This window comes from Lampetra planeri, chromosome 6 (assembly GCF_965212315.1).
Source record: "Lampetra planeri chromosome 6, kcLamPlan1.2.h2, whole genome shotgun sequence".
Lineage (NCBI taxonomy): Eukaryota > Metazoa > Chordata > Hyperoartia > Petromyzontiformes > Petromyzontidae > Lampetra > Lampetra planeri.
The window spans coordinates 16,113,805-16,141,203 of record NC_136112.1 but is presented as its reverse complement, the minus strand read 5'-3'; the positions used below and the strand labels follow the sequence as shown (position 1 = coordinate 16,141,203).

Sequence of the window (27,399 nt, the reverse complement as noted above, 5' to 3'; positions counted from 1 at the left end):
TCCTTGTGTGCAGTGCCAGCCTTAAAAAGTGCTCGCTAACAGCACTTGCCCCAACAGTCTGTTAAGGCTATACAGGGATGTTTGTATGTCGTGCATTATTGTGCATTAATCAAGTATCTTTCTTGCACCCTTGACAGTTTCCCACATTGTATTAATAGATTATCCAATTAGAATCTGTGAAAGTTTGGCAGGACCCTACTCAAAAAGTCATGAGTCTCCACGTAGTTTTCCTGAGTAAACAAACATATAAATAACGTGTAAAACAATCCCCAATGTGTGTGCACACTTGCCAGATTTGAACATTACCTGCAAACTACTCAATTAGGATTGCACTTTATCGCAATCATTGCCCCCCTACTGGCAGACTAATGTCCGCTTGCAGGCCGAGTGCCGTGTCACCTTGTGCCCACAGGGACAGTTGCCACTGGGTGTGCCCTTTCAAATGTTTTAAGATGAGATACAATGTAAAACACTCCAGGACACTCAGGCATTTGGGGCTGGGGACATCCAAAAATTAACTATTACGTTTGTGTGTTTGTGTGCGTTTCCAGCCTGGCGATGACATCGCGATTATGGCTCAAGCTCTTGAAAAGGCGTTCCTCCAGAAGATCACAGAAATGCCAGTGGAGGAGACGCCTGTCACTACAGGCGCCGCCAGAGGGCGGGGGCGAAAACCTGGTACCTCTCACATTGGCTCAAAAACCCGATGGTCGGGCCCCTCATGGGCATTCAGGGACAATCGGTGGCCGTGGAAACGTGTCGGTATATGACAGAATGCCATTCCGGCACTACTCGGAACACCCGACATGTGTAACACCGTCACTTTTCAAAACGGTTCCTATTCCGAGTTTCCCATGATTCCTCAGAGGGGAAGGTGGCTGCCAGTGTATGAGGGTGACAGTGCGAGTGCTTGTGTGCTTGTGTATGGGATTGTCAGGAGCAGTAGTGTAGCGGTTAGCGCTACGCTGCGCTACGAACCCCGGCGACCCGAGTTCCGATTCCCGTTCACGGCCAACACCAGTGACCATTATTTGAACCGGTCCAGGGCCTCCCCAAGGTCGATGCAGTCTCATATGAGTACCTGGTGCGGTGTGTAAACCACCACTGGGGGAGATAAAGGCGGCTGGGCGTGGTGCTGGCCACTCACCCCCTCATGTGCCATGCTGGCCTTCATAGATGTTCGCTAACAGCACTTGCCCCAAAAGTCTGTTACAGACTATACGGGAGGGGTCTTTGTGATTATCAGTGAATATGGGCTGTAGGACAAATACGTTTAATACTGGCACTTCTACATTTACTTTTAGACCACACAGGATAATCATGAGCACACACACACTGATCGCAGTTTTCATCTCATCATCTGTCGTAAAAGTAATATCTGCACCGAAGAGTCAATTCAAGTTCTGGTCCTGAGTGGGGGATCGCCGTAACAAAAAGGTTGAGAACCACTGAGGTGGAGGTACTGCAAGCTATGTATGGGGACGCGTATCTCCCACATGTTCATGCCCATATGAACAGGCCATTGTCTTATTAGGTCAAGGGCTAGCAATGCAGTCCAGTCCGCCGTCACTTTCTGGGACGCTCCTCTACCCACACGTAACTCGTGCAGCGGGCGATCGTTGTGACTCGGTGGCATCCCTGCCTCCCACGGCACCACCATGGAACCTCGGTCAGAGAGACCTTTATGGGTGCAACCCCTGCGGTAGGCACTGTCTCTACCCTGTGCAGGCCCTCTAGGAGCCTCTACCCACGAGCAACTACGAGTAATATAGAGGATCAGTAGAATACGGTTATCTGAATGCCTATGTTTTGGCATCCAAAAATTATTCTCAATATTTTTTTGGGGATTCGGCCACATAATGATCTGAAGGGTCTTAACGACACAAATCTATTCAGGTCATTCCGTGGCCTATCCCGAAATCAATTATGAATCAAAGTATAGCCCTGTTAATTATTTTAAATAACTTTGTTAAATGAACATATAGTTGTGTGGCGTAGCATGTTTGTTTTTTGGGCAAACCGCTACGATACTAGGCATTGAGTGTCCGCTTTTATTAATTTGTAAACATCTGCGTGTGAATACTTCTGTGATTTCTTACAGCAGCTCCAAAGTTGGTTGGGGTTCCTCCTCCATTACTGGTCCATGGGCCACCAGTTACCACAGCAACCAGCGTCAACCCCAGCACTGCGACGCACATAATACCCAGGGTATGAGTGCACAGCCACGACTGTGTGTGTGTGTGCACGTGTGTCTACAGCACAGTTATTGATGCAGTCTCAATTAATAACTTCAACCTAATCACAGGTGTCACCTTTGCGTGAGCATTGGTACGCCGTACGTATCCACGCAGTCTTCCAGGGTGGTGACGTGGCCCAGCGGTAGTGCATTCACCACTTATTGCAGAGCTTCACGGTTCGAATCAAGCGGCCACCCTGGTTAATGCTGCAGGGGTGGATTAGCAAATGAAATACAAATACTACACTGCAGTCTGCTTCGACAAGTGGACGGTGAAGATCCGGTGACATTCACAAGAGTAGGCCCATTGTGTGCTGGCTTCATGGTTCAAATTTGAAAAATGACTTGCAAATTTCCCGATTGGAAGATACACGGTGATTATTGCTCCGAATACGTGTCCGTACCCTCCTTAAAAATGGTATAAACAAGCGTAACGAAATAAATGATAGTAATGGCAGCCGTCGCTGTCTCTTGGTACCGTGCTCACAGGTGAGGAAAGGCATCAAAAGGAAAGCGGACACTACAACGCCCAGCATGCTCCCGGCTCCCGGAGGGCCCGCGGCATCCGGAGGGCGATGCCTGATGGCGCCGGGCATCAACAGCGAGGAGAGTTCCCCGAACGTGGCACACAGCACGTTGCCTGCTGCGACCCCCGTGGCGGCTCCTGGCATTGGTGGGGCGCAGAGGGAGGCGGCGGGGGGAGCCCAGGGCTGCGTGAAGCGGGAGCGGGGCGGCCCGCGAGTGATCAAGCCCCCGCGGAAAGAGATATCCATGGCCAACGTGGCGGTGGGCGCGGGCGTGGGCACGGGCGCGGTCGCGGGCGTGGGCACGGGCCCAGGAGTAGGAGTAGGGGCCACGCACGTCAGTACCCAGCGAAGGTATGTACACGCGCGTCTGCATATACGTGCGGTGGCGCATTGGTTAGTGCGCAGCGCTACGAAGGCCCTCACGGCCAACATCCATGACGAATATCGAATTGGTTCTGGGCTTTCCCTCGGTCGATTTACCAGCTACTAAATCAAATGGTGCGGTGTGTAAACATCACCATTGGGGAGACAAAGACGGCCAGGCGTGATACTGGCCACCCTCCCCACTCATGTGCCGTGCCGGTCTTCATAGCTGCTGTTCGTTAACAGCACTGGCCCCAACAGGCTGTTAAAGGCTCTACGGGGAATTTTTTACTTTGTGCTTGTGTTGTCTGCACACGTTCATGTGCGTTCATGTCTCTAAACCAAGTTAAAAATTGTTTCCTTAATCCGATTGTAATTGGATCACGGGATGAGCAAAGGTGCTTGTTAGTGCTTTGTGTTGGTTTGTGTACATTTGCTCAGATATATATTTTTTCAATATACAGGGAAAGTTGTGCATGGGCACGTGTGATGAATACTGTGCCCCGTAAATGCGCGCGCACTTATGTGCGTGACTCTTGCGTGCGTTTCACTCGCGTGGCGTCGTGTGCCCTCACGCTTTGCAGCAGAAGCCGCCCGTCAACGCAGCTTCGCTATTGCGGCTCGCTGCTCAAGGAGCTCATCAGCAAGAACCACGCCGCGTATGCCTGGCCCTTCTACAACCCCGTCGATGCGCGCGCCCTTGGCCTCCACGACTACCATGATATAATCAAGCATCCCATGGACTTGGGCACCATCAGGGTGAGTTGGAGACTTCTATAACACCATGAGAATTCCATGTTACAAATGTTCCTACTTAAATTGGCATATGAATAGTAGCTGTTGAGTAACAAACAAACCCTACAGTCATCAAACTTGTAAGTCGTCGTAATTTATTTCCTAATATAAGGCATTGCACGCTTTACTTTTTTTATCAATTTGTAGCTGTGGTTATGGAGTTGTTTTACCTAATCTCTGCGAATAGAACGTAATTCATATTTGAACTTTTGATTTATTTATTTCTCTGTTGGAGCACCGTTTCGTCCGGTTATTTCTCCGATGTCCGTTTGTTTTTGCAATGGAGGCTGCTGGCTGCACAAACCAGCATGGTGAAGTATGGTCTAAAATCCCCATATGGCATGGGAAGGCCTTCATCCAGCAGTAGATTGCCAAAGAACTGAAAGTGATTATTATTATGTCTTTGATAATTGTTGTTCATGTTGGCAAAGTATGTTCATCTGTTTCAATTCTACTGGTATTGAAGTTGCCCAAATAAATGTTGACTTTTTAACACAATCAACGTTTTTCGGTTTAGATCACGTTATTTATAAATGTGTCGTAACCATCCACCACCCGACACGGCCAATCATCAAAAAAAGTGTCACATTGACAAAAGACAAATAGTTCATTGATTTAGCCCACCGGTGTGTTGAAGCGTGAAACCACAACATTTACAAAAAAAATTGTAAATGTTGATTATGAATAATATTGGTCGCGAAAGCCTACGTGTTAAACTTTTTAACACAACTTTGATACAGATGATGCAAGACCTTGCAGTTGTCAAATGTTGATAAGCTGGATGGCCATATGGAGGCGGGCATGCTGTATATATGATTAAAGTCTCACTAATATCAATATTGACATGTTCCTGTGTGCGCGCATGTGTGTGTGTGTTGTATAGCGGAAGCTGGAAGCCCGCGAATACGCAAGCGGTCAAGAGTTTGCGAGCGACGTGCGACTCATGTTTTCCAACTGCTACAAATACAATCCGCCGGAGCACGACGTAGTGGCTATGGCCCGCAAACTGCAGGTCAGAGGTCACACGGCACCTCACAACGTCGAATCGTCCGCAAGGATGGGTCAAACGTGGCACATGCCGTCCCACATTTCACCCATAACGCCACAGTGCAGTTGGCCCAGAACAGCAAAGCAGACTTCGTGCCTGGAATGTCCCAGCATTGTTTGTATGTTTAACTTATTTTGCACCGTACGTATCCATCCACGCAAGTCGGATGTGCGGGGAAAGGACAGTAAACTAAACACTAAAACCAGTTAGAAGGAAACTAGTTTTCAATCTGGATTTAAAAGTGCATAGCTCCAGTGGGCTTCCTAATATCGGAGGAAGAGCATTCCAGACGGCTGCAGAAGTGCATCTGGAAGCACACGATGCGGTGACCGTCTTTGTTCGATGGCGAGTCAAACCCCGCTGCGAGGAGGACCGGAGTTTGCGTGATAATTTATGCTCCTTGACGAAATCGGCAAGGAATTGTGATTCAGTTGTGGAAAGCACTTTGTGTGTAATGAGTGTGATCTAACAATGTATTCATTCGGCAACCGGAGGGCAATGCAGCTCAGCGAGCACTGCATGTATGCATGTTGAACTTCTTTCGGCACCGTATGTAGCCAACCGTGCTAATCGGAGATGCAGGAGGACAACAACACTGGACGGACATGGTCGGACCTTGCAGTACCCGTGACGACACATGCAGTGCTGCATGTTGTAACTGTACATGACTGGGAAGAGTGCGAATCACGTGGTCAAACAGATTCACTTTTGGCGACAGTTTGGGTTGAGCTAAAGTTCTCTCCGAAGGTTCAGTTTCGGACAGCTGCTTTCAACCGGTTCAAATTTTCATATGAGCTCAATAGTAGGAAAAATAGCAAGATCTTCGTTTTTGCCAATTTTATGAGGAACATGGCACAATAGTAATGAACATAAACACACGAAACACGCAGCAATACGCAATTCAACATATACGCAATGTGCAATGCTGATTGCGGCATGTTGTTGCTTGTGTACATTACATTATTTAACGTATATACAATGAGGAATTAAGCAAAGCAATAAACATTACACATCGTTTGTCAAATTTAGTTTTACCTCTACCTTAATTATGTTGTAATTCCACAAATAACCCCTTAAAGTGAAAGTTTTATCTGTGAAATATGTAGAGAAAATTAATGTTATCTAATCGGCAACATTGGTGGGACAGCAATCATTTAATTTTGTGACCAACTTTACCGATTAGATCTGTGGCACATGCCAATAAATTCACAAGCAGAATCGAGCATGCCGATAGATGGTGTGCTGAGACTGAGGACTGTGGGTGTGTGTGTGGGAAGCGGTAGTGTAGCGGTTAGCACGCTGCGCCATGAACCCAGCGACCCGAGTTCGAATCCCATTCATGGCCAAACACCATTGACGATCATCTGCACCGCTCCTGGGCCTCCTCCCGTAGGTCGACTCAAATGTGTATCTGGTGCGGTGTGTAAACATCGCCACTGGGGGAGTCGAAGGCGGCCAGGGCGTGGTGCTGGCTACCCACCCCCTCGTGTACCGTGTCGGCCTTCATAGGTGCTGCTCGCTAACAGAACTTGCCCCAACACTTTGTTAAGGCTGCACCGGGGGGGGGGGGTCATTGTCTTTGTGTGAATGCAGGACGTGTTTGAGATGCGATTTGCGAGGATGCCCGATGACCCGGTCGACCCCCCGCCCCCCTCGGCGAGCGGTCAGCCTGCCAGGATGCCGGCGGCCGTGCGGAGCCTGTCGCCCGGCATTTGTCGCCACGTCAACCACTCCAACGACACGTGCTCGCTCGGAAACAGCTCCGCAGACGGCAGCAGCATCGCCTCTGATGAGGAGGATGAGGACATGGATGATCACAACAGCATCGTTAAAAATGGTGCAAATAATTTTCTTCCTTGGGTATTCAGTGGAACTCTGTATGTCATGTAATTTGAAAACAGATACACGATCGCGATAATCGCTCGGCTGTAGTGTTCCGTGTAAACTACTACTAAACTATTTTTTATATTATCAGGTATGGCCCACTGAGCTATATAGGTCTTTTTCAGAAGTGACCTGGCCACAAATGATAGCTCAACGGAAGTGGTTTATCATGTGGACATTTATAGCGGCCAAATACTCTGAATGCATGTTTATAAATATGGAGGGAAAAACCAGAGAACCCGAGGAGAAATCCACACGATCACTGGGAGAGAGACACACAAACTCCAAATATACAGCAGGCGTCAAGCTCGGAATCAAACTCACAACTGCCTGTATACCAGGGGAGGTAGTTAACATCTCCAATGTCGCTGAGCTGCATTGTGCAGTCTTGGCTTCATGCCTGACCTGATCCTTGCACCCCACAAAAATCAGCAAAATCACGAGTTGGGAATCTCTGCGTAAGTTGACGTGGAAAATCAACCGAGCGAGAAGGGAGTGGATTGAAAGTGGAAGCTGGTGCCGGATTTGTGGGTGTTTTGTTCCCAGTGGTGCGAGCCAGGGAGAGCTCGGGGAGCGTGGAGTCTGGCAGTGAGGAAGACCGGACTCACCGCTTGGTGCAGCTGCAGGAGCAGGTACCCGCTGTCTCCACACAGCGATGCCCCTGACCCGCGTGCACCCTTGGTCTTGCGCAAAATCTGGGCTCCGACCAACGTAACAAAATTAATAAGCAGACAATTCTCCTTCCCATGTCTGTCCCTCCACATAAGAAAACAAATGTTCTGTAAGGTGTGTTTTCATCACGCGAATTGTATATAACGCGATGGTGAATGTTTTAGGGATCACATATTTTTTATAACGCAGATTCTAATTGGATCTACACTATTATTCGGCAGCCCCGGCGTAGCATCACAAAGCGGGATGCTTCGAGATGCTACCCACGTGCCTCAGTTTTTGTTCAGTCTGCATATGCATCTCACTGTGCTTTAGCCTGTATTACATATTACATATTCTTTGGGTCTTTCGGTTAATTATAACGCGATTTTTCCATAACACTGGTGTTCTTCAAGAATGCAGTATTAACCGGGGCATCCGCTTGACTCAAACCGTGATCCTTGACGACAAGCGGCGAATGGAGCTACCGCCGGGCCATGTCGGTGCCATGCATCCTCTTTCACCCCAACCGCTGCTCTCTGCGTTTCTCCGTTTTTCCGTTGCTGGATGTCGTGCACCGCCCTCGTCGCCCGCCCGCGCCACCCAGCTGCGAGCCGTGCACGAGCAGCTGGCCGCGCTGTCCCAGGCGCCCCTCGTGAAGCCTCGCAACAAGAAGCGGGAGCGTGAGAGGGAGCGCGAGAGGGAGCGGGAGCGCGAGAGGGAGCGCGAGCGAGAGCGGGAGAGGAAGGGGCGACGGCGAGAGAGGGAACGGGGCCGAGAGGTCGCAGCCTCTAAGAAGCACTTGAAAAGAGGAATTCCCGCCCTCCCAGTAAAGTAAGTGCTTCACGGTGTCTCTCCGTGTGCGTGCGCGAGCACATATGCATCACTGTATTGACGTTACTCGATAAAGTGACTCCATTCCTCGGGGTCACTTTAGCTAACAGCCTACTCATCAAACTTGCCTGCATCACTCCACTGATGTTCATCTTGGGTGGGGGCATAAGCCGCCACTACCACCATTTCTCGGCTTCTGTTGATGGGGAGGAGAGCCCATTGCAGCCTGGGACCCGATTCATCCCACACCTCACCGCTTATATACTGTTCATTTATGTGTTGATAAGACGAGCAACTCCCTGTTCTGTGATGGTCTCCGGTCCTGAGTAGAGGACTATCCACCCCAGCACACGTCCAACGCACCTCTTGTGTTCCACAGAAGTCCAGGCAGTGCTGAGTCGGTCAGCAGTGTTTGGAAGGCATAGGCCAGACCAGTTAAATGACGATGGTAGGCGGCTGCTAGCGCAGTAGATGCGTTCACTGTGTTAAGCAAGTAATTCATGTATACATGAAGGAGCATAAATAGGTAAATTAAACATTGCAAATATGAATCGCATTTTTATTCATATCATCCCATGGCGAGACAAAACTAAGATGAGGGTACACACGTAGACCCAGAATTCTCATACTGATCAGCCACACAGCTCAAAAATGTAGTTCGTCGTCGACCACTCAGAAACCGCGTTATAACGGTGCACATTCCGTTTTATAATGGTGCACGTTCCATGTTATAATAATGCGCGTTCCATGTTATAACGGTGTTCGTTTCGCGTTATAACGGGACACGTTCCACATTATAGCGGTGTACGTTCCGCGTTTTAACGAAACACGTTCCACATTATAACGGTGTACATTCTGCGTTATAACAGGACACGTTTCGCGTTGTGTGAAAGTTCCCTAATGGAAGGAGGACAGCGTTTGCGAAAACGTGTTTTGTCAACACGCTTGTTTATCCCAGGAAAGCCTCACTTTAAACTAATTATTTGGTGATGCTGCATTGACAGTTGTGCACAAGCACAATTAACTTAAATAACTCAACACACTCGTCAAAAACAGATTTATACAAGTGTAATGACCGGGTGACACCTGTCGGCCGGGAGTGGTAATTACAGTCATAGCTGCATGAAATAATGCCTTATTGTAAGGGCGGCGTAACTGGGGTAAAGGTGAAAGGCGGAGTCAGTCGAGACGCTCTGGGAACCAGCTCGAAGGTTCTGGAAAGGGGATGTGGCCAGAGGTGGAGCTTGGCCACGCCGGGACAGATGTAAGGGGGACCGAACCAGAGGTTCGTGGCTGTTACGGGTCCTGGGTCCTGGCTGCGTCGCTGTTCGTCTCTTCGTCTCCGACCACGTGGCTGATCTTCTGAAGACTCTCGCCGTGGCTGCGCTGGTGGAACAGCTTGCGTAGCGAAGCCGGAGATTGGGCTACGTGTTAGGATCGCCTATGTGTAGCTGCGTTACACAATGTATCGCCCAGTGTGCTCTTAATAAATAAGAAGCCTTCTACTCGGCGTGTCTCGGAAGTCACTCACTACACAAGTACAAAGATGTTCTTCTGTTACTATTGCATATAATAAAGCATTGCTTTTATATGGTACTATATATTAAGTCTTGATTAGTTATAAAAGTTATCGGTAGTTTTAACTTTTTGTTTTTATTTGTGCAAAATATTAGATGCTTTTAGAGAAGATTGATCTTTATTCTTTTAAAGGTTCATACATTTCCTCTCAGAAGTACTTTGAAGTGAATATAATTATCTACACAATCAGTTTTTTACTGGCTGCTCGACGTTTTTGGCCCTGGGGCCTGCTGTTAAGGAAGATGCATGACGTCACCGACGTGTCGCGGGCTCTTGAGCGTGGTGGTTTAACTAAGATGCCCGTCTGGGATGCGCGTGCCCAGCTCCTGTTCTATCAACGTGCCTTGTGCAAGCGTGCTGTGTGCAAGCGCGCCCTTTCCCCGTAACGGGATCTTGTTCTCCCGAAGGCCGCTGCGGAAACCGCGCCGATCTGTAACGTCCTCGGGGAGCGCGTTGACGCCAACCTCCACGTCCTCGTCGTCTCTACCCGTGGCAGGCGGCGGGGGGGCCCTGGGAGGTGGGGGGATCGGGGGGTCACTCTCGCAGCCTCCGCACCACAACCAGGGCCGCGCGGCGGATGACTTGTTCGACTTCCCGGCGAGCGATGCCCCCTCCTTGCCGCAGAGCAAGTCGCCCATGTCGTACGAAGAGAAGCGGCAGCTGAGCCTGGACATCAACAAGCTGCCGGGCGATCGCCTGGGCCGCGTGGTGCACATCATCCAGGCGCGGCAGCCGTCGCTGCGCGGCTCCAACCCCGATGAGATCGAGATCGACTTTGAGACGCTCAAGGTGTCGACGCTGCGTGAGCTGCAGAGATACGTGGGCGCCTGCCTGCGAAAGCGGGCGCAGCGCGCCGCGCCGCAGCAGCAGCAACACGGTAATGCTCGAATTAACGTTGCGACGTGCATCACATGGCCCGTGCGACGAACCAGGACCCCGTATGTGACACACGAAGGTCCCCTTGCCTATAAGCATCCGGCAGTTGCAGCATTGTTTCAAGAGGAATGATGAGGCAATGAATTCCAAACCGGTCGTGTTGATCCAATGCTGCTGGTACGGTGCGCTCCCAGATGACTGTGCTTGTGCCTTATGGGATGTCTATTTTTTATGCGCAAGGACCGATATGTGAACATTTTCGCGTGTTTTGTGCGGTTTGGGCCTACGCGTGGCGTGCACGGAAATCTGCGTTGTTACCGCGTTAATGGTTGCACTTCTCACACTCGCAACGTGCGGCGTGTTCCGACTTGCTCCCCCTTACAGGTAAAGGAAAGGCGCGCGGAGATTTAGGCGAACGGAAACCGCCGAACCGAGCAGCCGCTGTGAAGAAAGGTGCCGACAAAACCCTCGCATTCAAACACCACGTCAATTTCGTTTCCCTGTGGGAGCTCTCGCCTGTAGGGTTGTACAATATCATCATCGGCTTTGGTAAAAGCACATACGGGGTATGTAAAGATGTCAACTCCTCTCAGAAGGGGAGTTGTATTAACACCTGAGCACTTTTATGAAGTGGTCATTAGGCTTAATTGTCGCTGTTGCCTACATTTTTATGAAACTGATTCACCTGGATAATCCCTCGCATTGGAAACTCGTGTGCGAATGTATCTAGGGTGTCAGCAACATGTGCGTTGCGAACACGCAATGGGCTGTTACTCCGCGGTAAACGTGGGTCACCTGCGCGACCTCACCGTTAGATCGTGTAAATATAAATGTGTCGTTAAACAAGCCACCACTACCCATCATGGCCAATTAGTAAGGTTTGTCACGTAAACAAAACGTGCCAATCAGTTACCATTTACAACCAGCTTCATCAGGCAATAACCAGATTTAAATCTAGGTTCATGCTCCAACACACCAGTGTGCTGAAGTAGTCACTAATTGGCACGTTCTTTTTACGTGACAAACCTTTCCTAATTGGCTGTGTCGGGTGGTGGTTTGGTTTAACGACACATTTATGCTTACGCGATCTAACCTCAATAAAATCCTTTATTACGAATAATATTGGGCGCGAAGCCTACATGTTAACAGTTAAAACACAATGCAGCTTATGTGTATTCTAACCAGGCTTAACGTTTCCCATGACTTGGTTTTACAAGCAGGCACCACAATGGTGTAACATTGTTGAACATCGTACAACAAAGGAGGGTGATGTGAATCCATTCGAAGGTTTTGCTCTCGTGATTTGCCTCTGCCTCCTCCTCCTGTCTCCTGTGCCACCCCCCCCCCCCTCATAACTTGGGTTACTTTTTCACGACCCCTCGTTCTGCCGTCTCTCCTCGTTCTGCAGAGGTGCCCGAGCCCCAGGAGACATCTGTGCAGAGCGGCAGTTCTGCCTGCGAGTCCGAGTCGGAATCGGAAAGCGAGAGCAGCGCCATCGGTAATGTCCCCACATGCTTACCCATGAGGCCTCTCTTGTTCCGTTGCCTCGGCACGGGATCAGAAAGCACCAAATAGTCGAAAAGCGTCGCTGTGCTGAATATAATAAGTTGCAGTTTAAGCAAAGCGGATGATATGATCTCCCTTTCGCGTGTTTATCTTTATACCTAAAAAATTAAAGTATAGCATTACTTATCGAACCCATGGCCTTCTGGGAGATATTTTTTTCCAGCAGCATTTCCTTAACACAAGCAAAGCTCTGGTTTTGACGTTGATTCATTTCTCAGTTCTTTGCTGATAAAAATCTGCCAGTTCACCGGCATGGGTTTAAGAAAGCACTGACTGCTGATGAGAGGAGGTTCTGCGAAAATGTCTTGTGAGCCTTTTCTTGGACACAAACCGCACTGGCCTGGGATTGAAGTTTAAAAAAAAATTCTCTCTCATCGCCATTAGTGAACTGGAAATACAAATTTGTAATGAGACCAAAAAATATGAAATATTAAAAATGGAAACTAACAACATGTTTGACTTGCGAGGGGAAGTGTTAACTGAAACCTGCAACCGTGGTTGACAGCCCATGGCTGAGCTAGTTCATTGGCTGTGCACGTCAACTGCCACCAGTCTAGTGTCATGTGGAGCTTACGTACGCTTACATTTTGTTGGTGACTGGAATGTTTTTTTAATGAGCTGCTGTGACCGTTATTTTTAGTGCATAGGAATAACTTGCAAAACTGTGTGTGTGTGAACGGGTCTCTTAGGGCGCGTGAGCTACCCTCTGGTGGAGAGCAGTACCCACATGCATGCGAATGAAACCAACGTGTCAACAGAGCAGGTATGGCCCTCATGGATTAGCACAGTTGGTGCAAAACAAGTTCAACATACATGGACACGGCACCAAACAAAGACAAAGATCCCCCCCATATAGCCTTAACAGACTGTTGGGGCAAGTGCTGTTAGCAAGCACCTGTGATGGCCGGCGATGGGGTGTGTGGCCAGCACTACGCCCGACTGCCTTTTTCTCCCCAGTAGCAATGCTTATACACCGCACCAGGTACTCATTTGAAGCTGAGTCAACCTTCGGGAGGCCCAGGACCCATTTCAGATAATCATCACTGGTGTTGGCCGTGAGCGGGAATCGAACTCGGATCGCCTGCTTTGCAGCACAGCGCGCTAACTGCTGCACTCCCGCTCCCCACCACACTCGCACACACACACACGTACAGCCGCACCGAGGGCTAAAACACTCGCACGCACTCGCACACACACACACGTACAGCCGCACCGAGGGCTAAAACACTCGCTCGCACACACACACACGTACACACACACACACGTACACACACACGTACAGCCGCACCGAGGGCTAAAACACTCGCACGCACTCGCACACACACACACGTACACACACACACACACACGTACACACACACACGTGCAGCCGCACCGAGGGCTAAAACACTCGCACGATTCTCAACTCTTCTTTGTCAATGCCCCAAAGACTTGGAATTGCATCTCTTCTAAAATCTTAACCTTGGTGAGTGTACTGACAGTCTATAATGTATACTGTAGCCTGAAAAATGAAAAACAAACAAAAAGCCACGACGTTTCGATCTCAACACAAGCGGTCGTCATCAGGAAAAGGGGGGTTAGCCTCTAAAGGCAAACTGTTTATAAAGGTTGGGAGATGGGCGTAGCCCAAGTGTCTCGGCAGCACCAGCTAATGCCAATAGGTCCTGAATTTTGTTATTGTACACGGTTTTGTCCATGATGACCGTGTACAATAAGCTACCTAATGATGGTAGCTACACAAAAAAACATGTTTTTCGACTGCCATTACACTCACCGAGGTTAAGAACCAGGCTACAGTCTACATTATAGACTGCCAGTCCACTCACCAAACTTAATAACCAGGCTACAGTCTACATTATAGACTGCCAGTACACTCACCCAGCTTAGTAACCAGGCTACAGTCTACATTATAGACTGCCAGTACACTCAGCTTAATAACCAGGCTACAGTCTACATTATAGACTGCCAGTACACTCACCCAGCTTAATAACCAGGCTACAGTCTACATTATAGACTGCCAGTACACTCATAAAACTTAATAACCAGGTTACAGTCTACATTATAGACTGCCAGTACACTCACTCCGATTAAGAACCAGGCTACAGTATTTGTATTTTTTCGAATTTTCATTCACTTTATTTTTATTATTCTTTTTATCGTGACTTTATCGAAAGGACCAAATCTGTTTCATGTCTAGGCCTCGGCAAGGTAAGGTAATTTACCCTTTTTACCGGGTAAAAGGGTAAAGGTAAAGGGTAAAGGTGTCGACATGCCAAGGGGTAAGGTAAAGGGTAGGGTAAAGGTAGCGTGGAAGAATTACCCGGTAGGGTAAAGTTAGCGCGAAATATTACCCGGTAAATACGGTACCATGTTTACCGCTAAAAGCTCCGTGGCGCAGTCCGTGGCCTCCATTTAACAAGTAATATTTTAAAAAAATTTAAAACACGCTTTTATTAAATTAAATGTACTAGTAATGGCAGAACTCCACGACTCCAGGAAGTGGCCGCAAAGCTTGCCATAACGTAAGGGACCGTGGCCAATTACAGCCAACATCAGTTGACCGTCGAGAATTAGACCCAAGCCGAAACATAACATGTGAAAAAGAATGTTTCAAAATACATATATTTTTTATGATAGAATATAGTATTGTCATCAGTATGACATAAGTATACCAAGTTGCAGTCGATACCACATTGGGAAGTGGGGTTAAAATTGAGTTACAAGATTTGAGGATACAACGACAACAACAACAACGACAAGCGTGTAAAGTTGGAATCATCGAGAGTATTCTATATGAATAAAGCGCTCTACCTAGCATTTACCATTATAAACCTTTTTAATGTGTAGTACCCCAGTAATTACCCTGTAATCGGGTAATTTGTATGGGGTAAGGGTAAAGGTAGACTCGTTGCTTTTTACCTTTTACCTTACCTTGCTAAAGGGTGAAAGGCAGGGTAGAGTGATTGTTTTGTGGTAGGGTAAAGGTAGGCTCGTTGTTTTTACCTTACTTTGCCAAGGCCTATTCATGTCTCTGTAACGTCGTTATAATTGTGCTGTGACCAGTGTAAAAATTAACTGCCCCAGCTGACCGCGACAGGGATTTTATTATTGATTAATTTTTGTGCAATAATTTTACATTTCTCAGGTGACACGCTTGTTTCGCACTGATATCTGTTGTTTTCATCGCTGTACAGTAATCCCTCGGTTAACGTTTATCATCCGTTCCACGAAAACTGCTGTTGACCAAAATAACTGTTCATCGAATATACTCATAAGTTGAAAAAATTGTAAAAGTCACTGTGTCGGCAAGAAAGCTTTTCCTACTGCCAAAACAAGAAACAATGTAAACAAAGCCAGTCGAGGTCTAAACGCTCATAGACAGCTCAGGGCATGGCCTCGCCCCACTTCCGAGCACTCAGATTGGCCGAAATTGGCGCCCGCGTGCATAACGTAAACGTGCCGTTAACCAACATTTACAGTTGGTCGAAACCAGGGGAGGTCCTATGGGAGGCGAAACGTTAACTGAAAAACTGTTAACCGATGTCACTGAACTACTACTGTACTTGTGTATTATTAGTTTTTTCAGTTTGGCGACCCAGGTCACTCGAACAAATTAGTTTATCCTGGTCTCTTGGAGTTCTCTCACTTGCTCAAACAAATCAACTCGACCCGACACGGGCAGAAGCCAGCATTCAATGCTCAAGAGGCAATAGCTAAACGTTGGTGTGAAGGCTGCCGTCTCAGAGGCAACAGGCCGAAGCGTAGAGCTTCAATCCGAGGCTAACCGCGCTTATCGTTATCCTTGCAGATGACCGCGTTACCGGGAGAATCGAACGAGAGGCTCCCGCACTCCTACGTGGTGTCCACGGCAACCACCCTCCCCATCACTCCAGGTGTGCAGGACCACGCTCGTGCTTTGGTCGCTCATTCTGGGGGGTTCGTAGCTGCTGTGTCCCGGGGGTCACTGGTTAATTGAGACAGGAGACCCATGGTAGCGCAAGCGTGTGACGACCGAGGGTGTCCCAAGGGCACAGGTCCGCTGACCGCCGTGAACAGATAATCACGGAGCTCGCTAATTGCCACTGCATGGCGACGTCGTCTTACATTTGCTGCCGTCGAAAGTCGTACCTCATGTTTCCCACACGCTATCAGCATTGAGCTTTGCGCCGTCGCCTACCGTGCACAGCTTCATGAGCGTGTGGACAATCTTCTTTCTGGAGGGTTCGTTGCTTTGTTTATTTTGTTGCCCCCAAATTCTGGCTTACTCGAGTCCAGCGTGGAGAGGTTACGCCGCGTACGCTGAGCCCCGTTGTGCGCGTGGTCGTAACGCGGCCATCGCTCGCTTTGCCTTTTCCAGCTTTCCACAGCAGCCTTCCGCCCCAGCCCTCGCGACCGAGCACAAAAGCCGCCCCCCGACCTCCGAAAGCGCAGAGCTCCGGCTCGCTGGCCCCGTACACGCAGAGCCCCGTCCCTCTCCACGCAGCGGCGGCGGCGGCACCGCCGCCCGCCTCTCTTCGCGCCGCCGCCCCCCCGTGCCTGCCCGAGGTGCCCCCCGCGGCGCCATACGCTCAGCACGCCACAGCGCTCGCGCCCGGCGCGCCGTCGGCGCACGCGCAGCAGCTCGACGAGCCGCAGCGCGGCGCATCGCGTCCGGCGGCGGCGATGGCGGCGAGCTCCCACGCGGCGCACTCGCCGGATCTGCGGCTCTCCCAGGGTCGCCCTGCGCGCTCGGACGCGCCGCGCGTGCTCTCGCCCGGCACGGTGGCGCCGCAGTTGCAGCACCAGGGCCTCCACGCGCCGCACGCGGCCGGCGCGCAGCTGCAGCATGCGCAGAGCATGCTGGCGCACGGCGCGAGTTGTCACGCGTCGGAGGTCACGCACGACGCCTTGCGGCAGCACGCTCGACAGGGCGACCAGACGGAGCGCCTGGCCTCTCAAGATGTGCTCCAGCATCAAGATCAAGAGGCATACGCCCACAATCCTTTGGAACAGCAGCCCGTCTTCGCTTCGATGGAGCACATGCAACAGGACTATTCCCAGGGTTCCCTGCCTCAGCCATCGCAGCAGGGCGCTCCGTTCGCGCAACACTCGTTTCACCAGACGTTCTCCCAGAGCGAGCTGCAGCACGACGCAGGGTCCAACCAGGACGGCGCGCACGGCGTCATCTCCCCGCTGCGCGACTCGTCCGAGTTCTCCGAGTTTGGGAGCGATGGGCCGTTCTCGCACGGCGTGCTGGGCGGCTCGCAGGACAGGATGAGCTTCGACGCCTTGTCCGGCGACGCGTTCGGGGTTGGACGCGCCCTCTCGCCCCTCAGCCTCAGCTCCCCACAGTCCTCGCCGGGATTGGTGAGTGCTGCACGGGGCGGCGGGGCTTGTGGGCCGGGCCGTTGTGTTCTCGAAACCGGTCTCCGCGCAGGTTTCCTCCGTGTGCTCCAGTTTGGTCCCGAAGCACCTTCAGTTAGCATGGTTGGCTACGTACGGTGAGAAATAAGTTACATACTTAACAAAAACATCCCAGTGCCGAAGAATTACCTCTAAACTAAGTAATTCCTCGTTTAACGCGGTTGAAGGCGTTCTTCTTGAAAGGTGCCGCATTAAGCAGGGAATTACATGTATATACATTACAGGAAGTAAATACAAAATTGGAAATTTGAATCACATTTACCTTCTAAAATCAGCCTGTAGCCATCCTATGGTGGGACAAAGATATGGCATGAGGGTACGCCGCCACTTACTCTATCACTCCGTGTACTGTGTCATTCCGTGTGTATACTCAGAATCCTGATACCACTCAGCCGCACAGCTGGAGAAAGTAGCTTGTCGTCGACCTCTCCGAAACTGCATTACAACGCCGTGTTAAGTAAAGTGTTCCCTGACTGAAGAACCGTGTTACAGCGCAACGCACGATGCGTGGATGTCCGTTAAGCGAGCACTCGCCGTACTCACTTGGGATCGCGCATGGTAGTAATGTGTAAAGTATGACCTTAGTATACATTAAGTATACCCTTAAAGTATGCCGCACCTACGATTAGCACGTACCGTGCGACAGAAATTCAACGTCCACGCATAGCCTACTGGTCCGAGTCAAATTGACTTTCCGCTCAAACGGACGGCGAGGCATCGGTGCTCATCTCCTGCACACAGCCCTGAGCCAGCGGTGGGAATTCCACTGTCCTATGGTTGGGGGCAGTCTGCCCGTAGGACAACCACTTTTGACTTCCCCACCTGTTTTATTGACGCCAGAGGGATGATTGGCTGAGTCAACCCCCCAACCGTGATTTTAACTCGTGACCTACCGACTGCGAAGACGCTCCTCGCTCTGCCGCCAAGCCTCCTGGCCTGACAGTCCGGATGATGTGTGGTCACGGCTCGGTCTCGCTGAGTGTGTGTGTGGATGTGGTTGTGCCGCGCAGGACGGACTTCAGAGAATCCTGGATGAGCACGTGCGCACGCCGTCTCCGTCAGGCCTGCACGGTGAGACGCTGCACACTGTGTTCAGGCGCTCACCCCCTTCACACTCTCACCCCCTTCAGACTCTCACCCCCTTCACACTCTCACCCCCTTCAGACTCTCACCCCTTTGAGACTCTCACCCCCTTCAGACCCTCACCCCCTTGAGACTCTCACCCCCTTCACACTCTCACCCCCATCAGACTCTCACCCCTTTGAGACTCTCACCCCCTTCAGACTCTCACCCCCTTCAGACTCTCACCCCCTTCAGGCTCTCACCCCCTTCAGACTCTCACCCCCTTGAGACTCTCACCCCCTTCACACTCTCACCCCCTTCAGACTCTCACCCCCTTCAGACTCTCACCCCCTTCAGACTCTCACCCCCTTCAGACTCTCACCCCCTTCAGGCTCTCACCCCCTTCAGACTCTCACCCCCTTGAGACTCTCACCCCCTTCAGACTCTCACCCCCTTCCGGCCTGCTCACGCTATGTCCTTGGGACTTTGAGCTCTGGCTGCACTCCGAGTTCTCAATTGAACATTGTGCGTTTTAGATTGTGATTATTATTATAATTGCCGAGTGTAAAAACACAGTTGCTGTGCACAGGCCCAAAGTCCCAAAACGTCAAGCAGCCAGCAACAAACAACACCTCCAACACTGCAAAAGTGAAGAGCTAACCCGTTCTCTCAATTGAGCGATATCGCCCTCAATGAAGTGGACCTCGCTGCACAGGATAGCAGAACGGGGACGGTACATGAGGGGGTGGCGGAGGGCACAGAGCAACAAGAATGAATAGAAACCCGTCACGACCTCAGCGGCGAACACCGGCTGAGCAAAGTCATTTGCAACTGTGAGCCACGAATAGCATGAGAAAATAGTAAGTTAATAAAATGAATAATTAGTAATGGAAAAAAACATTTCCCTTGCATCTTTGATGTCAAGTCTAAACAGGTTCGTCTTGCACAGGCCACGGAATTGAGAAACACTCGGCACGTTTCAGACGTCTGGTGGCAGGGTGTTCTACGTCTTTGGGTGTGCTCAGTGACACTCAAGCTGCTGCTGCTGCTGCTGCCCGTGCTGTGTGTGTGGATGCAGAGGACACCGCGTTCTTATTTGGGGTCCCGGAGCCAGAAAAGCCAAAGCTTGCTGCCCCTCCTGGTCAGCCCCAGAAGGTGCGTGTTCTGCAGTGTGTCGAGTGTGTGCGCGTGGGCAGTGCTGGAGTGTGGTGGTTACTGCACTGCACCTACGACCTCAGGGACCGGCGTTACATTCTTGATCATGACCAACATTGGTGATTAATATCTTAACCAGTCCTGGGTTTCCTCTAGGTCGACTCAGCCTTAAATTAGTACCCGAGTGTGGTGTGGCGAATATTGCCACTGGGAAGACAAAGGCGGCTGGGCGTGGTGCTGGTCTCCCACCAGCTCATACTCCCTGCCGGCCTTCATATGCGCTCGCTGACAGCACTTGCCACAACGGTCCGTTGAAGGCTACACGGTGCATCTCTGTTTGCTCATGAGAGTGTGTGGCTCCATGTGTTGATTTAGAGCTGTGGTTCCCAGCCTGTGCTGCATGCACCACTGGATTGTGGGTATAAGCCTCTTGATCTTGATGCTGGAGACATACTTCCACCAATCAGAGTAAGACTAACTCACTTCCACCAATCGGAGTGAGACCGACTCACTTCCACCAATCGGAACGAGACCAACTCGCTTCCATCACGAGACGTTTGCTTGGATGAGGATGTGCAGCTCGGAGTGTGAGCTGCTGTCGGTGTGTGACTGAGGGGGAGGTTGGTCTCTCCGTGTCGTCTCTGTGTGTGTAACAAGTTTTCCCTTTTCTCCGTTCGCTGTCCGATTGCTACTTTTGCAGTTGTGCAGCGCTTGGAGTCGTTTGGTTGCATCGTTTTAGCGCCACGTGAATATTGTTGTGGTGCTGCCATGTTTGTTGGTCATCAGGATGTGAAAATAAAGAACATGGGTGGCTGGGCCAGCCTGGTGAAGATGGTCGCCCCGGTGGCCCCGTGTGGCGGCGGCGGCGGCGGCGGAGGAGTCGGGGCAAGCGGGGGAGGAGGCCGAGCGGCCAACGAGAGCTTTGAGCAGTTCAAGAGGGCAGCGCGGGAGAAGGAGGAGCGCGAGAGGAGGGAGCGTGAGAGGGGGGAGTACAAGCGCATGCAGCTGCAGCACTCTGAGAAGGAGCAGCGACAAAGGTGATGGAGGGGAGGTGGGGGGGGGAGTTTGCCACTTCCGCCTCACAGATTTCATTTGCAGAGCCGCGGCCGCTGTATCTCAAGACGCGGCTCGCGAGTTCCCGCATGCGTGTCGGTGCGTAACCCGGAGGACACTCACGTGCGACATGCAGTGAACACCGAGGGCTCTCAGCAGTTTCAAATACATTTCGCTCTACTCCCACATCCTAGGTCACCTTGCAGCCAAAGCCGCCTATACTCAACTAAAACTGAACAATTTTTTATTTTAGCAGGTAAGGCCCACTGAGCTATACAGCTCTTTTTCAGAAGTGACCTGGCCACAAATGATAGCCCAACGAAGTGGCTTATCGTGTGGACATTTATAGTAGCAGCCAAATACTCTTAAACGCAAGTTGATTCTAAATCCATAATATAGTGTTTTTTTGGTTGGATCGCGAAAATATGAATGTCATTAAACCCGCCACCACCCGCCACAGCCAATTAGTAAGGTTTGTCACTTAAACAGAACGTGCCAATTTGTTACTCGTACAGCACACCGGTGTGTTGGAGAGCAAATCAACAACATTTACAATCTGAGTACGACGTTTCGCCGGTAATCACAGCGAGCTTCATCAGATATTGGTCGCAAAAGCCTACGTGAGTTAAATTTATTCTAAATGTGGAGAGGAAAAACCGGAGTACCTGGATAAAAATCCACGCAACCACGGGGAGAACATGCAAACTCCAAATATACAGCAGGTGTCAGGGTTGGGATCGAACCCACAGCCTCCTGTATATCGGACGAGAAAGTGAACATCTCGTCACTGCGGCGCTTTGTTATCACCGAGTATACCCAGGCCATCTCCTATTCAAGTACTCATCAGGCTTAGCCCTCTTCAATTTACAAGGTTGGGCCCGGTGATGGCGATTTCGTTGTTTTGGGCTTGTTCAGGAGACTGGGAAGTATCATTAAAATGGTGCTACCATGTCAAATCTGAATGTTGTCCGATGCCACCGTTACGGCCCTGTGTTCAACAATAGCAGGTTATAATAATATAACAATTAGTTTTTAACCCTTTTATCTGGCAACAAAACTGACACCTTGTTTACAAGGAGTCATGTTTGCATTGACCACAATACCTGCGCTCAGAATGCAAACAAAAAACACAACTCTGATAATGTATGCACTTTCCTTGAAATTAATTGGTCCACACCCGAGACAGCTTTTCTTAGAGCCTAGTCTCACATGGTGTTGGACCAGATGACGCCAAAAGGCGCACTCCTGACTCCTTGTAAAAAAAGGTGTCAGTTTTGTTGCCAGATTAAAGGGTAAAAAAACAATTATCATATTTTGCTACTGGCAAAGGAGGTTCCAATGGTAATGGCAGGTTAGTGTCAGCAATTATAGCGGCAGTGTGCATTGCTTGTTGTGTTTAGTTCTTTCCCCACACCTCCGATTAGTACGGTTGGCTACGGCTACGCACAGTGCGAAAGAAGTTAAACAAACATACATTGCCTAATACAATGTCAATTGTGAAACTAACCATTTCCCTGCTGTGCTTTAAAGATGAGTTAGAATTGTAAATGCTCAGTACTTTGCAGATTGGGCAGTTGTAATATGTAACAGGAAGCTTCTCTCTAATCGGTCTTATCGTGATGTAGCCATTTAAAGATTTAACTTCGATATTTAAGATAATTAATCATAGCGTCCTTCTTCATTAACTAGGCTAACTGAGCACCATGCTTGTGGCGTTATGCGTTTTGCCGTACGCTCGTGTGCGCACGCGCATGTTCTGGCCTGCGTGTTCCCTCTTGCTGATCCGTATGTGCGCACACGCGGTTTTTCCGCAGAGATCGGGATGAGGAGGAGTCTATGGAGTGTCCACGTGGGGCACAGGAGGTGACGAGGCTAGAGCAACAACAGCTCGAGAAGATTGAACTGGAGCACCACGTGCAGGCCATGCACACAGACATGGACATGCAGCAGCATCAGCATCATCATCAGCAGCAGCAGCAGCAGGCACCACATGATTTGCATAAGCAGCAGGCCGCGAAGGAGCGGGAGAGAGAGATCGCCAGGCAGCGGGAGCAGGAGAGGCGAAGGAGAGAGGCGGTGAGAATAATTGCGCTTCGTCGGAACGGTTTCATTTGCCCCAGAGAAAACTTGTCAATTGCACGAGTTGAAACCCGAGATGCTACGGCGGCCTGTTTTTGATTAATTGCATGTGCGTGTGTTTGTGTGTGCGTGCAGCTGGCAGGAACCATTGATATGAATTTCCAAAAGGACCTCATGGCAACATTTGAAGAAAACCTCTTTTGATTTGCGAGTTACGGCCAACGGAGTCTGGAACCTGGACATGAGCTCCACTCTTGAACCGGGACACAAGCTCAGCTCGTGAAGCCGGACACAGGCTCAGCTCGTGAGCCGGGACATGGGCTCAGCTCGTGAACCGGGACACGAGATCCACTCGTGAAGCAGGACACGAGATCCGCTCGTGAAGACGATACAGCCGACCTGGTTATTCGCGAGGGGGCACAAACGTTATGCAACTCCGTCGGGAGGCATCGGACCGGACCGCCAACAGCCGATCAGAGGGCGTCTTACACTGACATTGCTCATAACTGAGTACCGTGATGGCGCCGCACATGGATTCGCAGTGTTTGGTTTGAGCAGCTTAGCCGCTGGGATGTAACCAAAATGTTTCCCCTTGAACATTGGAGTGATGTGTGCAGTCTCTGACCACTGACATGTGCAGACTTGCATCGTCATAGGCTTTGATTTTCAGGTGTGCACTAAGATGTTAACGATGCCACATATGACTGCACTGACATATCAGCTCCCATCATAGCAGTGGGGAACAGCTGCAGCAGGTCGCAAGTCCCACGTGGAGGGGAGTGCCTCTGGAGCAGAGCGCTTTACAACCGGAGGGGCAGCACATTTTGTGTGGTATTGTTGGTCCAGGGGGGGGGGTGAGTTAGGTGAAGTCGAAATTGAAAGGTGGATGGAGCGTTCTTGCCTTTAGGGCGGAGGGAAGCGGGTTGTGGTGATGGACACGTCTGTTCGAGGGAGGAAAGGGTTTGTAAGTTATTTTCCATTGCGAGAATCTCTGCAATGGCACGTCCACTTTTCTGCCACCAGAAATAAACGTTTTTTTATTTCGTTTAGACCATCCCCAAGTTTTATTTTGCAATCATGTTACGTGAGTACACCTTCGAATGAGAGTCTTCTCTGCAAGGCCACATAAAACATGGTTACTTCTCCACCGGTGAATGCCAAGCAAACCAAAGTGTGTGTCCATAAGTGATCCTGTCCGGATAGCGGCTGGCATTCATGGCCATTTAACAGGTGAAGAAAAGAAACATTCTTTTCTCACCGAGAATTTACTTCTACGATTCTTTGTGCAAAAGTTCCATGTTGTGCTATTGGGATGAGAAATTCATTGAATTTTGCATCTAATTCATGGACCTCACGTCAGCGTGTGGATAAACACGCACGCGCCTACTAAGAACCTCGGCCTATGGTTTGTCGCACCGTTGAGTCGCATAGCCCCCGCTGCCAGACTCACGGCTTCATTGGGACGCTTGGGCAGCAAGGTCAATGCCCGCACATTACAATGGACCCCCACTCCCCACTGGAGCTGTGCACCGCAGTGGTTTTTGAACATGGGAGTGGCATCGTTGGGTTTTGTCGGCAGTCGGATGTCTAATATATGCACGGATCCTCCTTCACGTTGACTGCTCAGTGGCTCTTGAACCAATCACACCCGACTGCTCCCGTTGTCCAGTGTGAGCACGCTGCGACTTCACTCACCATGCGGTGCCTCTTTAAACGAACAACGCCACAGCTACGTTACCTTGACGGCCGCGCGTCGCCTTCTCAATCGAAATGGGGGCTGCGGTGTGTGATGTTATTTTTTGCACGTGTGCCACATCTCTCTGGCCTGGCCATCCACGTACATATCTTCATTGGCCATTCCACATTCCTAAGTCCACATTTGTATTATTGACTGCAACCCCCGTGTCTCGCTGTCCGCATTCGACCGCGCGCATTTTAATCTGGCCACTCGCACACATTCATACCCGACCGAGATTCCCATTGGCACTTTGCGGATTCAAGTTAGGCTCGTGGCGGCTGTGGGGTGAAATATTTGTTTTAATCTTTAACTGCACGCTTAGAAAACGAAGCTGCCTCGTATGGGTTGCCTGTGCTACGGATTGCCGCCTGAGTTAACGCGAAGTGACTCGTAACGTAACCCAGCGAGTGTCCAATATGTGCGTGTAACCTCCTCCCCACACCAGGTGGCCAGGTGGGATGGCTCGAGCCTTTCCAGATGTCGGCATTACAGAGCGTGGAGATTATGCGAATTCTGCGTTTGAAAGGAGAATGCGTTACATATTTTCAGCAGCTGGAATGGGCAAATGCATTCCTCGTTAACAAGCACGCGTACAGCTGGGTCAGGCTGGCTCATTCATTACGTCTATTCAAATAGTCGACCCTTTGAATTCAATTGCCCCTTAATCTCTCTGGCTCCACAAGAGAGTACCCATTCTTATCACCTTGTTTCTAAGTCTCGTCAAATATTAATTTTACATTTGCTGTAATAACGGCCGTGTCTGAAGAAGTGGGACCGCGGCTGTGGTTGAAACCTGGAGGCGTTGGTGGAGATGACGATGACGACGACGATGACGGCAGCGATGATGATGATGAGACCGAGGAGGGAGCTGCGAGGCTGTGGCATTGACTCCGTCCAGCTCTACTTGAAACCATTTATATTTTGAATCTCTTGATGGCGATGTAATTTTTTTTAATTTGTAAACACATGTATGTTGGATTTTATGCCTTTTGACGTGGAGGTTTACTCGATCAGTTTTGGTTCCGTATTTTTGTGTCCATATTTCTCCCTGTTGCCCGGTCCAGCTCTCTCACTTGCCACCTGGCACGCTCGCTCCCTGTCTGGATGATTACCTGTTCCCCCTGGCGAGGTGTCCCAGTAATTATTTTTTTATGTCCCCCCCAATGTCTTTGTGATCCTTTGTCGAGGACCCATATTGCCCAAATTCACACACGGTATGGGGGGGGGGGGGTGGTGGTTGAACTGCTGACGGTTTAAATCCTGCGACGTGCAATTGCCGATTGATTTTTATCGTCCGTCTGTGTGATGATACTACTACGACTCTTGGAAGTGATGAAGACTTTCATCCCCTTACCTCTCAGCGTCTCACTGGCAGTTCATGCCGACAGGAATAGTCACCACGCACCGCTCCCCATGCCGCCCTTCCTCACCTTAACTGTGTATTTTGTTAGTTGATGAAAATTACTTGAACCTATTATAATCTTTACAAAGTAACCTTGAAAGGCACGTTTGAATAGCAAAGACAGTTCCTCCCCAAGTGTCAGTTTTTTTTAGATGGGCACGAGAGCGTCCGACATTGTGACACTCGCCAGCAAGCACAGTCGCCCGCGTGGCATACTCGGTACCCACAGCGACTCGTTAAAACAAACAAAAACACATCCACGGGAATATAATGCGCACGATGTTCGGTTTTCTATGAAGGGGTGACGTGGGGTTCGAGTAGGGAGTGTGGAACATCTTTGTCAAGTATTGTAAATGCTATTTCTGTTTCACACTGTGGGACTTATTCCAAACTGGTGGTTCAGTTGTGTTTTTTGTGGAAGCTGCAGGTTCCCACCCACCCGGTTTGCCAGCGATCGGCTGCCGGGGATGGCCGGGCCCCCACCGTGGATGACTGCGCGCACACAATGCCCTCACCCTTGCACCCCAGACGCATGTGCGCGGTGTTAATGAAGCCGTGGTGGTTGGGGGGGGGGGATCACAGGTCGTTGAGGATCGGAGGAGGCCTTCGGCTGAGCTCTGTGACCTCGCTTTGAATGAGGCGTTGAGCAAGCGAGGGGTGGGGTGGGGGGTGAATCCGCTCAACCCCCCCCCCCCCCACTCTGCGCTGATCATGGCTCCTTGCGGACGAAGGTGAACGGCCACTGGCCGAGAAGCGGACGAGCGGCGTCCTTTGGGAGGAGGAGGAGGAGGAGGGGGGAAACCAATTCCGTACGACGGCGATTGCCTTTTGGTGTGGAGCTGTTGGTCTGTAGGGATCGTGGTTTGTTGCGAGGTTACTTGGCGGGACTTTGTAAAATAAAGTGCATCAAAATGTCGTCGTGCCCTGCCGGTGGTGGTGTTGCAGAAGATCGTTCGGAGGTAACGCTCTACAGCCGAGGGGGGGGGGGCACGTATTGATGAGACGTCGCGTGCCTCCAAAGCACTTTGTGGTCGTGCTCCGCTGTTTACATTTCCACGCAGAGAGTGAGCGTGTCTCTTCCACAGAGAGTGTAGCATCTCACCCACTTACATCTCAAACCCTGGCCTGTGCCCAACGGTCCACTGTTTG

General features: G+C 50.4%; 1 protein-coding gene across 5 annotated transcripts in view; it reads left to right on the top strand.

Moving 5' to 3' along the window:
• The window catches only part of LOC144719618 (uncharacterized), a 37,681-nt gene extending 10,516 nt beyond the window's left edge, over window positions 1–27,165 (top strand). For 4 of the 5 annotated variants that reach the window (XM_078595703.1, XM_078595707.1, XM_078595705.1 and 1 more), the window contains exons 4-22: window positions 552–678; window positions 2,102–2,208; window positions 2,726–3,114; window positions 3,711–3,885; window positions 4,805–4,933; window positions 6,563–6,806; window positions 7,400–7,485; window positions 8,112–8,338; window positions 10,324–10,793; window positions 11,177–11,245; window positions 12,201–12,290; window positions 13,048–13,121; window positions 16,167–16,251; window positions 16,716–17,704; window positions 18,772–18,832; window positions 19,902–19,978; window positions 20,765–21,015; window positions 22,846–23,107; window positions 23,246–27,165. In XM_078595703.1, the coding sequence (XP_078451829.1) occupies window positions 552–678; window positions 2,102–2,208; window positions 2,726–3,114; window positions 3,711–3,885; window positions 4,805–4,933; window positions 6,563–6,806; window positions 7,400–7,485; window positions 8,112–8,338; window positions 10,324–10,793; window positions 11,177–11,245; window positions 12,201–12,290; window positions 13,048–13,121; window positions 16,167–16,251; window positions 16,716–17,704; window positions 18,772–18,832; window positions 19,902–19,978; window positions 20,765–21,015; window positions 22,846–23,107; window positions 23,246–23,314 (3,981 nt within the window). In that variant the 3' untranslated portion in view covers window positions 23,315–27,165. The remainder of the gene's footprint in view (window positions 1–551; window positions 679–2,101; window positions 2,209–2,725; window positions 3,115–3,710; window positions 3,886–4,804; window positions 4,934–6,562; window positions 6,807–7,399; window positions 7,486–8,111; window positions 8,339–10,323; window positions 10,794–11,176; window positions 11,246–12,200; window positions 12,291–13,047; window positions 13,122–16,166; window positions 16,252–16,715; window positions 17,705–18,771; window positions 18,833–19,901; window positions 19,979–20,764; window positions 21,016–22,845; window positions 23,108–23,245) is intronic. The other variant, XM_078595708.1, reaches the window with a different exon arrangement.
• Window positions 27,166–27,399: the final 234 nt, after the last annotated feature.